The sequence below is a fragment of the Erpetoichthys calabaricus genome, chromosome 7 (assembly GCF_900747795.2).
Source record: "Erpetoichthys calabaricus chromosome 7, fErpCal1.3, whole genome shotgun sequence".
NCBI lineage: Eukaryota > Metazoa > Chordata > Cladistia > Polypteriformes > Polypteridae > Erpetoichthys > Erpetoichthys calabaricus.
Window position 1 is genome coordinate 83,111,166 of NC_041400.2, and position 12,500 is coordinate 83,123,665.

Below are 12,500 nucleotides of genomic sequence, written 5' to 3' on the forward strand. Positions count from 1 at the left end.
TTTTCATTGTGAGACTGAACTGTCATCTCTGTCATGTCATGGAGCACAGTTTAAACTTTTGAAAAAGAGACAAATGTTTGTTTGCAGTGTTTGAATAACGTTCCTGTCTCTCTACAACCTCCTGTGTTTCTGCGCAAATCTGTGACCCAAGCATGACAATATAAAAATAACCATATAAATCTATGGTTTCTACTTCACGGATTTTCTTATTTCGCGAGTGGCTCTGGAACGCAACCCCCGCGATGGAGGAGAGATTACTGTATATATGTGTGTGTGTGTGTATATATATGTATATATATATATATATATATATATGTATATATATATATAATATGCATGCTACAGGATACACCCTCCACAACTTAAGGAAGTAAAAAATAAAAGTATATATTTCTGTTTTATTTAAACCTTTTAAGTTCGTATGCATAACCCCATTTGGCCGTTTGTTTTTTTTTTTTTTTTTTTCTTTCATCAGTAATATTTAATCTCCTTAAAGAAAAAGAACATATGCATTTTACTTTTTTTGTATCTCTTGTATCTCTTTAGTAATATTTTAGTGTAAAAGGATAACCAGTATTTAAACTGCAGCTGGATGATAAATTACACTGGACTGCCAATACTGATGCGCTGTGCAAGAAAGGACAGAGCCGACTATACTTCCTTAGAAGGTTGGCATCCTTCAATATCTGCAATAAGATGCTACAGATGTTCTATCAGACAGTTGTGGCGAGCGCCCTCTTCTACGCGGTGGTGTGCTGTGGAGGCAGCATTAAGAGGAAAGACGCCTCACCACTGGACAAACTGGTGAGGAAGGCAGGCTCTATTGTTGGCATGGAGCTGGACAGTTTAACATTTGTTGCAGAGCGAAGGGCGCTCAGAAGGCTCCTATCAATTATGGAGAATCCACTGCATCCACTAAATAGTATAATCTCCGGACAGAAGAGCAGCTTCAGCGACAGACTGCTGTCACTGTCCTGCTCCACTGATAGATTGAGGAGATCGTTCCTCCCCCAAACTATGCGACTCTTCAATTCCACCTGGGGGGTGGGGGGTAAACGTTAACATTTAACATTATACAAAGTTATTGTCTTTTTTTCACCTGCATTATTATCATTCTTTAATGTTATTTATTGTATCAGTATGCTGCTGCTGGAAAATGTGAATTTCCCATTGGGATTAATAAAGTATCTATATCTATCTATCTATCTAAACCTTTTATGTTACTTTATAAAGTCATTTTACACAATGTTGAAAAATTAATAAGAAAGCTACATATTTTGGCAGCTGGTTCTTTAATTTTCAATGAAATGAAAAAAGCTCTCCAAGAGAAAACCTCAGTGAAGAAAAAACAGTTTGCACTATCTAAAAAGGAGAAACCCTCATTTATAAAGGTTTGCTGCAGAGGACTTAACTGAAAATAAATGAATAGTTCCTATGTGTATAATACATATTTATCTATTTTACTTATGCCTTTATTCTAGCAACTTGCAACATCTGAGGTACAATTTGTTACATTACTTTTGTTTTTTGCAGCACAGGCAGGTGAAGTGACTTCCTCTGGGTCACACAGTGGTGTCAGTACCAGGATTTGAACTCACAAGCTCCGGGTTTGCTGAAATATTACTGAAGAAAGGGAAAAAAAACAAACGGGCAAATAGGTCTATGCATACAACTGTCCATCCATCCATTATCCAACCCACTATATCCTAAATACAGGAGCCAATCCCTGCTAACACAGGGCACAAGGCAGGAAACAAACTCCGGGCAAGGTGCCAGCCCACCGCAGGGCGCACACACCCACACACCAGAGACAATTTAGAATCGCCAATGCACCTAACCTGCATGTCTTTGGACTGTGGGAGGAAACCGGAGTACCCGGAGGAAACCCAGACAGACACGGGGAGAACATTCAAACTCCACACAGGGAAGCGAACCCGGGTCTCCTACCTGGCACCTTTCACTGCGCCACCATGCCGCCCACATACAAACTTAAAAGGTTTAAATAAAAAGAAATATATACCTTTATTTTTACTTCCTTAACTTGTGGAGGGTGTGTCCTGTAGCAAAGCCCTAAGTTTTTTCATGAAAGCCCCTTTCAGTCAATAAGCCTTAAAAACAGGTGTAAAGCTAAACTTGCAGTTACACTTGCCTAACGCCTCTCCTAAGGGGACATACTGTGGGATCTAGGCATCAGTCAAAGCACCAATCACAGGCCCAATTAGAAAGCGGGAAGCTGTGATTTGTCGTCTCCCTCCCATGTAACAATCACAGCCCGTGTTACAACGCACTATGTATGTATGTATATATGTATATATGAAGAGGATGGATGGATGGATGGATGGATAGATGTATACGTGTGTGTTTATGGATGTATGTGTGATATATATGTATGTGTATATATATATATATATATATGTATGTATGTATGTATATGTATATATGAATGTATATATGTGTGTGTGTGTATATATATATATATATATATATATATATATAGTGTGTTTGTTTTAATATAATTTTGTAATCAGTATTTTAACACTTTAATATTTTTCCAATACTTGTGCCATCTGTTGGTGAAATCTTTAACTATTCTTAATATGAAAATTTCATTTCTTAACATGGATTAATTGATCAATTAGTGAAACTGATTATTGATTCATGTATTATCGGAAGTGAGTAAGTGTGCAGAATTTCTAGTCATTTGGACAACAGGAAGTGGGTTACATATAGATTACAAGATTTGCACCAGACAACAAACAGGTGAAGTTAAAAGAAGCATGGTAAAAAAATAATAAAATATGATATACTTTTTTTATTTAGTTCTGTTCAACAAGTCCAGCCTCTCATTTCTTCCTACATTTACACAGATCGTTGTAAACTACGAACACACACGAAATGTATGTATTCCAAAAGACATAACATTATTTACCCTCTTCAACTCCAGACACCTCACACCCAGATGAACAGACTTTTTAGCTCTGAGAATCTTCTCTCTTACTTGAGCTGAGTCAGGGTGTGGGGTGGTGTTGTGGAATAGCAGGCTGCTTGTGCTGATCGACACATTTATAAAACCAAAGACACTGATGGAGAGGTGCAAAGGAATTTAAGGTGGGCCGGGATTACAAGTTTTTTCGTAGGCTTCAGGAATTCTATTGTTAAAGGGCTAAGCACTTAAAGGAGATCATTGGTGCAGACCTACTGTAATTGATATCTTATCTGTTACCCCACGCTGCTTTTAACCTGAGTCCTCACTTACTTGTACATATCCTGGACACTCTTCACATGCTACTCTGGTACTACTTTCTCTCTCATGCACCTCCAGACCTCTTGACATGGCACTCTATCATAAACCTTCTCCAAATCAGTAAAAACTATACCGGTATGCAATCCTTTCTGTTTTTCTCAATGCTTCTCTATGAGCTATCTCAATGCAAAGACTGCAGCAGTGGTTCCTCTTTCTGACATTAAACCAACTACTTCTTCCCTATGGTAGTCTCTTCCCTAAGCATTCTCTGTATAATGCTTTCCCACATTTTCATTTTGTGTGATATCCGCTTTATCCCTCTATAGTTTCCACAATCCTGAATGTTACCCTTCTCCTTACAAATGTCACACTGTTCTTCCACTCCTCTGATATTCTCTCCTATTCATAGATTTTCTGCATTAGATCCCACAACATATGTACTCTCATCTCCTCAACTCTTCCACATTTCTGTTAGTATTTCATATGTTCCTGTTGCCTTTCAATTTTTCATTCTTTTCAGTGCATCCTGTACTTCCCTCCTTATTCTTGTTACTAACCCATTATTTGGGACTTCATCCCCAAATAGTACCCTTGGATTTTCTTCACTGAAAAGCTTTTCACAATACCTTTTCCATCTATTCCTGATCCTATCATGCTTATTTAAGACCACACATTGTTAATCTTTCATCTGTTTTTTAGTCTTGACTATTTTAAAAATCATTCATTCTTGCTCCAATTTTTTTATATACCTCCTCCAAAGCCTGTGCCTTGGCTCTTGCCACTGCCTTATTTTCTCCTTGTTTGTCTACATATACATTTCTCCATCTTCCACCTTCCCTGATTGGTACCATTTCTTCTTAGCCTTTATCAGATCCTGCACCTCTCTGTTCCACAACATGTCTTTGCCACATGCTCCTTCCTGATGTCCTCCTTCAAATGCTGTTAATATAATTTTGCTATTTTTCGCCCACCATTCCTCCACACTCTCAAATGACTGCACTTCATTTAAAAATTTCTCCCCAAACCTTTTCTTAAGCCATTCCTCTTTTAATCTCCACCACTTTATCCTTGGTGCTGCTTGCTCTGGATTTATTCTCTTGCTGATTCTGATCTCCCAGTCTTATCACCACTTTTTACTACACTGTCACACTTTCCCCTTTTATGTCTTTACAACTCTTTTTCTAATGTGTAGAAGATCTCATTTTAAAGAGAGTCATTTTGGGTTTTTCTTAACTACTGTAAGTCACAAGCTGACTTACTTTCCTTTTCCAAAAAAAAAAAAAAAAAAATAATAATTATCATCAAATCAGATGCCATGGCAAAAGCTGCTATTCTCTCCACTTCCCCATTTCTTTCTTCTTCTGTTTCCCATGTGCCCATTTAGATTACCACTAACAATCACCTTTCTCCTCACTGCCCTCTTGAAAAGCATATGCACACGTGACATTAACTAAAGTCTCACCAAGGCCCAGCTTGGCAATCCTCGCCCTATCATTCCTCCTACTCATACTGATAAGACTATCTTTTCGTTCTTTGGATACTGCTAATATCAACACCATTTCTCCCTTGCCCATTTTTGCTCCACTTTACAGCAGCTTAAAGCCTCCTCCTAATTCTCTTGCTTTATTCCCCTTCCACCTTGTTTCCTACACACACACACTTTCACCTCTGCCCTTTCCATTTAATCTGCCCACTCTTCCTTTCCCAGTCAGTAATCCCACTCTTACCTTTTAACTTTCCCTTTTCCTTCCCCTGTGATCTTCTTCTGTTTTTTGACGTACCCATTTTGAGTAAAATAATGTAATGTGGACTACATCACCTCACTACTAGTTGGCATACAGTGGCTGATTCCATTCCTCCATCTCTCACAAACCAAGACCCCCACCCCGTCTTCCTATGATGGTCCCTGCTCCAAGCCAGCCTCCTGCAAGAATCTAATTCCATGTTTCCCATAGGATCAGTGCTTCAGCTTGCATGATTTCCATATCTAGAGAGTTTTCAGAAATGTGACTTCTATAGACACCAAGAATTAACTGTGTACCGATTGAGAGAGAGGGATTTAGAGAGATGTTGGTATAGATATGTTTTTGAATGAATATGCAGTAATGGGAGTCCATATTTAACATTTTAATGATGTCTTTGTGCCCATTTCCTTCACAGTGGCAGGTAATAAAATTTTGTTAAGAATAAAATTTGCTTTTGAAATTTCTTCTGAATTATAGTCCAAATTTAATTTAACCTTAGGGAAATGCAGCCAAACCAGGTAAATGATAACTCGCACGTTATAACACCGTATATACTCGCGGATAAGTCGGGACTTGATTTTATAATATAGGTCATATAAGTCGAATGCGGAAAACTCACGCTATTGTTACAAGGAATTGTGATATGCTAACGCCCACCTGAGAGAGAAACCAAGGAGCACACTGCCTTTTTTTTCTATGTGGGTGCGGCAATGCGGTGTATCGGTGTGTGCTCCTAATCTCTCTCTCTCTCTCTCTCTCTCTCTCTCTCTCTCTCTCTCATGCCTATGTGACCACACAGTAATACCTGAATTATTCCGAAGCAACGTTTGTGCTGATTTGTATTTTTTTGTATCTCACACCCTCATACATCTTTTATCGTAAGAGCATCCCTTAACAACGATGTAGCGTTTGATCAGAAAGAATTATGAAGCTGGTTTTAAATTAAACGTTGTTGAAGTAGCGAAAGAAATTGGTAACTGCACTGCTGTAACAAAATTCGATGAGTCCGAGAAACTGTTGGGAGATTGGAGGAGGCAAGACGATGTGTTTATATAAAAAAAAAAAAAAAAAAATTCACATTTTTGAATGGTCGTATAAGTTGGGGTCTGATTTTCAAGACCCGACTTATACGTGGGCATATACAGTAATTGATATTACAGATCAGTTATTAGAATGTGCATTGACATGACAAATATATAAATGTTCAATGGTGATGAATATGATGTATAGAAACTACTTTAGTTGGTATTTACACTTAAGAAGCAAAATGTGCGTGTACAACTTTCCATTATATTTTCAGCTTTGTAAATCTCACCCAAGGTGTGTGGTTTTTTTTTTTTTTTTTTCTTTTTTTTTTTTTTTTCTTAATTATTAATTTAAAAAAAACTTGTGCCAGTACACTGTCGTTCATGGTAAGCTGTAAAGTATGAGCCATACATGGCAAACTTGGGATCCCGCATTCCTCCATAGCCTTTGCAACATTGCGTGTATTGTCCTGTAATACCCAAAGAGGATGTTCATGTAGTATTTTCCATGTTTCAAACATTCTTTTAAACGCCACAGACAGTGCAGCACCAGTGTGTGATCCAGAGCATTCTTGAATGTGCAAGATTGCATTCTGCAATTCAAACTTGTGGTCAATCCACTGAGCTGATAAACTAAGCATACTAATAGCACTCGTATCAGATGTTCATATATCAGTGGTAAAGCTTATGACTGTGACATCTTCAGCAAGGAGTTTGTGCACATTACTTTCAACACGTAACTCATGCAGTTGCCATTATTATTCTGACATAGCGCTTCCAATCTGGTAACTGGGCTTGAGATGCTCAAGCAGCCTTCAAAATCCCATATCTTCTACAACTGAAAATGGCGGATTGTCCAGAGCAATAAATTCCATCACCTTTGCAGTGATTGTTTGAGCTTTAGGGTTATCTTTATCAAATTTTTTGATTTTTCAAGTAACTGATAGACACGTTGAGCAAGTGCAGTTTTTGATTTTGTGCGTGGAGGCACAGGATTCTCCTCTTTTGCTCTGAGGAATTCTGTATATTTGTCAGGATGACATGTCTTCAAGTGTGTAATTAAGTTGGTGGTATTGAAATTTCACACTTTGGTCCCTCCGTGCAAAACATTAGTCGAACGTGTGTTGCAAATGGCATATTTTATGTCGCTCTCACTCACTTTGGAAAACAGACATTTTCACACAGTAGCCTAGTGTCGCCTAAATGTCTGGCACATATGGAAGACAGTGAACGTGTCATCAATATCGGTTCGAATTATCGGTCAAATTTAGTCATCAGTCCGATGCCGACTAAATTTTTTTTAACCCATTACCTGCCAATACAGATGTAAAGCCGATATTATCGTGCATCCCTAATAGAAACCGATGTAATATATTAGAAAGTGCCAACATATAATATCGCTTCTTAAATTGCTGATTTAGGTCCCTGTTATTTTTATAAAATGTATTATTACTTTACTATAGAGTGTAGCTGATTTTAATTTAGCAGTTGTGTGTTTTCCACTGTAAGAGACGGCCGGCAGCTCAACCCGGCCGGGATGCCCCTGCGATGGAAGGACAGGGGAAGTCAGCTTTTCAAGGACACTACCTCCCCCAAAATGCTAGCTGGCCACTCCCCTGGACGTAGTTTAATACCACAGCCCAGCTGGAAACTGTGGGTTCCTCCAGGGGATGATGCAAGAGTACCAGAGGAGTTCTATCTCATCCATATGATGGAAGCTCCGAAGTAGTTCCGGGCTGAAGAAAATTCAAGTTCTCCATCTGACCCGGAAGTGCTGGTAAGTCACGATTGGAGTAAGAACAGAAGCACTTCTGGGTCAAGGACTGCTGCGAACCCAGCAAGTGAGCCAGAGTCGAGTGGAGGTGGACAAAGCTTGCTGTGGTGCTTGAAGGCACTATTGCTTAGAAGAAAAAGAATTAAAATCTACTCATTCCTTTTACACTTTGTCTTATGCGTCTGTCTGTTGGGTTTAAAGGGCAACAGTGCCACCTGGCATCTTACACCACCCATTCTCCCTCTTTTGTTGCTATTAGTTTAGCGATATTTAGATATATTAATGACCTAACACAATACTTCTCAACTTATTTCCTGTGGCCTGTTAATTAGGCCCTTGTAAACTTCCAAGGGGCCCTCATGATAAATACAAATAATTGTAAAATAATAGCAAAGTACTTAAATCACCAAATATAATTTAACCGCTTGTCCCCTGCAGAAATTTTCAGATGAAGACTCTTTTGTAAGCTGCCTTAATAATGGGGAAGGGTCAGAGTTCAGGAAGACTGTGGAGGACTTAGTCTTGTGGTGCAGGGACAGCAACCTGCATCTCAACATCTGCACAACAAAAGAGCTGATGATAGACTTATGCCGTGCCAAGGAGCCTCTAAGAGCATTCACCATTCAGGGGGAGAATGTATAAGTGGTACAGAGCTGTAAATATCTGGGGGTTAACATAAACAACAAACTGGTCTGGCCTGACAACACAACGGTGTTGTATGGGAAGGAACATGAGGAGAAGGAGACTCTGGTCTTTTGATGTATGCAGCAAGCTGCTGGAAATGTTCTCAGTCCATAGTAGCCAGTGTGTTCTACACTGCAGTCTTCTGGGGAAGCATCTTGAGCACAAGGCCTGAAAAAAACACTTATTTGTAAAGACTACTCCATTACAGGGCAAACACCTCATACACTGGAAGCTGTTGTGGAAAGGAGAATGGTGGCAGAATTGGATTCCATCATGAAAAATCTATTTTTTCCATTCCATCCATCTTACAGCACTTTTAGCCCCATGCTCATCCCACCATGGAGTGCTAACAAGCGCCCCTCTGAGTTTTTTCTGCCCACTGCTAATCAGGCAATCCAGTTCTTCCTCCTCACATACTCTTACGTTATGTTGAAATATCTCCATGATATACATTTATCAATTGATTGATTGGCTCTGTATCCTTGTTTTTATGTTTCTGCTGCTGTATGTATCTGATTTTTCCCATGGGATTAAGTGAGAAGTCAAGCAAAATTACACACTTTATTGGCTATGTAAAAAGATTACAATATGTAAGCTTTCAAGGCTTCTCTGGGCGTTTTCTTCAGGCAAGATATAATACAGAAACCGGAATTCCCTGTGTTTGTATAGACACTAGGACAGATACAGCATTGGAAAACCTTTAAGTGAGACATTCTAGATGTAAAAAATTAGAGTATGGGATACCAGACCCCCTGATAAGGGTTGTTCGGTCCCTGTATGATCGGTGTCAGAGCTTGGTCCGCATTGCCGGCAGTAAGTCGAACCCATTTCCAGTGAGAGTTGGACTCCGCCAGGGCTGCTCTTTGTCACCGATTCTGTTCATAACTTTTATGGACAGAATTTCCAGGCGCAGCCAGGGTGTTGAGGGGGTCCGGTTTGGTGGATTCAGGATTGGGTCACTGCTTTTTGCAGATGTTGTCCTGTTTGCTTCATCTGCCCGTGATCTTCATTTCTCTCTGGATCAGTTCGCAGCTGAGTGTGTAGTGGCTGGTATGGGAATTAGCACCTCCAAATCCGAGACCATGGTCCTCAGCTGAAAAAGGGTGGAATGCCCTCTCAGGGTTTGGAGCGAGATCCTGCCCCAAGTGGAGGAGTTCAAGTATCTCGGGATCTTGTTCACGAGTGAGGGAAGAATAGAGCGGGAGATCGACAGGCGGATCGGTGCAGCATCCGCAGTTATGCGGGCTCTGCATCGGTCTGTCGTGGTGAAAAAGGAACCGAGCCACAAGGCAAAGCTCTCAGTTTATCAGTTGATCTACGTTCCTACCCTCACCTATGGTCATGAGCTATGGGTAGTGACCGAAAGAACGAGATCGCGAATACAAGCGGCTGAAATGAGCTTCCTCCGTAGGGTATCTGGGCTTTCCCTTAAAGATAGGGTGAGAAGCTCAGTCATCAGGGAGGAGCTCAGAGTAGAGCCGCTGCTACTCCGCATCGAGAGGAGTCCGATGAGGTGGCTCAGGCATCTGATCAGGGCGCCTCCCTGGTGAGGTGTTCCGGGCACATCTAACCGGGAGGAGTCTCCGGGGAAGACCCAGGACACGCTGGAGGGACTATGTCTCTTGGCTGACCTGGGAACGCCTTGGGATTCTCCCGGAAGAGCTAAAAGAAGTGGCCGGGGAAGAGGGAAGTCTGGGCATCTCTGCTCAAGCTGCTGCCCCCTCGACCTGATCTCAGATAAGCGGAAGAGGATGGATGGATGGATGGACAAAATGTCCATTGAAAGAAAGTCACAATTTTTTTTTCCTTAATGTTAGTTAGTGGAAGGGTTTTGCCAAGCCATACCTCTAATCCAAAGGAGCATTTTCACTCCCTGTCTCCTCAAACAAGCCCACCATTCCACTCCCAAATTCACCATCAGTTAAAGAAAATGATTCTCAATTTCCTCAAAGTCCTTTCGCCTTTTGCAGAAATAAACCATTGCTTTCCAGATGGCTTCCTATCTGTGATATAGTTTTATCTAGTTCAGGTGGCTTCCTCCACTTTCTCTGTGTCCCCAACCCCGCTATTGCTCTTTAACCCTTTGAGGTGTGGTCAGCCCTTGCCCTTTTAGCTATTACTGGGCCAGATGCTCCTTCCAAGGTAGTTCATTGGTATTCAGTACCACGTCAGACTGTCTGTCTACTGTTTACAGAAATGCTGAAGAGTAGGAAATACACATGACAACTGTTAGTTAAGTTAGGGAAGAAATTCTATTATGACTAATTTGGACATTTGATATTTTCAGAAATACATGATCATTGTATGGTTAATTTAAAAAGTAATACATTAAACTGAGTAATGAGCAACTTTTGTTATCAAAGAATCTGCAGTGACATTCTGTATTTTGATAATTGTTGGTTATTTAGCTCTTAATGACTGCACACTTTATGAGTAAAAAGTTCAGGCAATAGCCTTTAATTTTAATAAAAAATAAGGTTGTTTTATTTTTATGGCCTATTCATTTTGTATTATGCTTTTAAAACACAAGCCATGTAACAGCACTTGCTAAAAATATGCCTTTCTTAATAAATGTGAGTTCTAAATCAAGCACCTTATTGAGATTTGCAGCAAAGGTACAAGAGGGTAAATATCATGACCTATGTATGGGTCCCCTCACATATTCTCATGATTTTCTGGGGAACCTTAAAGGAAGAGAGTACTACTGACCTAAAGTGTGCTAAAAGTTGGATTTCTACAGTGTACGTATATGGTTTTGTCTTGTATTTATAATTGTGCTAAATTTCTAATCATGTGTAGTGTGCTGCTGTTAGTAAGAATAAATTCAATCGTCACTTAAACTAAATAGGCCAACACACTGAACTTTGTTATCTTGCCATAGAAAATATTTAAATCTCCTAGTTTCATGTCTTTTCTGCCTTGCAAAATACAAACAATATCGATGTAATGAAGCAGTCTATAACAGGGGCCCCAACTCTGGTCTTTGAAGACCACAGTGGCTTCAGGTTTTCATTCTGACCCTTTTCTTAATTAGTGATCTGTTTTTGCTGCTAATTAACTTTTTTTGAATTTTGTTTTTTTTTAGATTTGTTCCCCTGAATTTCTTCATTTTTCTTCTGAGTTGCTTCATTTCTTTCCTTAAATGGCACCCAAACAGAAATGAAATGTGAAGTGAGTGAGCCTGCAGAAGACCAACTTAAGTCAGGGCCTCAAATTCCAACCAGTTGCTTAATTAGGTGCAGAGTCTTGTCGTTTATTAAACCCGTTCTTTAATTCCATGGTATGTTGCTGCTCTCCTTGTGCAATAGTATACTTATCTGAAATTGTTGGATTTTTCTCTTTTCTAAAAGCACTGGAAATGTTTTGGTGATCTGAGCAGATCAACATTCCTGAGACCTTCATCTTCATTTATTTTCAGATAATGTATGCTGGCCACAGTTTGCTGTTCATGTTTTGTCTCATTTTGTGTCTAGTTATTGTTTGACAGCTAATTAAGGAAAAAAATCATGAATCAATTAAAATAATTCAAAAGAAGTTAATTTGCAGCAAAATCAGGTCACTAATTAATATAAGGGTTAGAATGAAAATCTGCAGCGACTGTGGTCCTCTATGACCAGAGTTGGGACCCCTGGTCTATAGCATTTATTCAGAGAAAGTTTGTGTGCATTTTTCCTCCAGTATTCATATTAGTTTCATAGTTCTTTGCTTTCCATCATGTTTTTATTTGTCTTTTTATTTTCAGGTCTGGGCATTATAGGACCGAAGAATGGAAGCATATCCTTTTACACTTTGAGTAAAGGAGAAAAATTGGATTTTTTTTCCCCATTTATCTTCTACCTTGAGCTGAGTAGACTAGACAAATGTATCAAATGGTTCATAGCTCTTCTCCCCATAGCAATTCCAACCTTAATGAAAGGAAACATAAACAGATGCGGCCCCTTGTGGGTGCAAGTGTGCTTGGATTATTTATAGTAATTGCTGCTGTTGTCTCCTGGAGCTACTATAGTGCCTCACTTCGCAAAGCTGAC

The 12,500-nt window shown here is 39.7% G+C and overlaps 2 protein-coding genes across 3 annotated transcripts in view; one reads left to right on the forward strand and one right to left on the reverse strand.

The window, feature by feature from the left end:
• LOC127528851 (uncharacterized) overlaps positions 1 to 12,500 on the reverse strand; it is a 676,472-nt gene that overhangs the window by 128,064 nt on the left and 535,908 nt on the right. The gene's annotated exons all lie outside the window — the stretch shown is intronic.
• The window catches only part of LOC114654119 (myogenesis-regulating glycosidase-like), a 133,608-nt gene that overhangs the window by 61,681 nt on the left and 59,427 nt on the right, over positions 1 to 12,500 (forward strand). Inside the window, exon 2 of the mRNA XM_051930082.1 lies at positions 12,215 to 12,500. This exon is cut by the window's right edge and continues 89 nt beyond it. Within this exon, the coding sequence (XP_051786042.1) occupies positions 12,333 to 12,500 (168 nt within the window). The 5' untranslated portion in view covers positions 12,215 to 12,332. The remainder of the gene's footprint in view (positions 1 to 12,214) is intronic.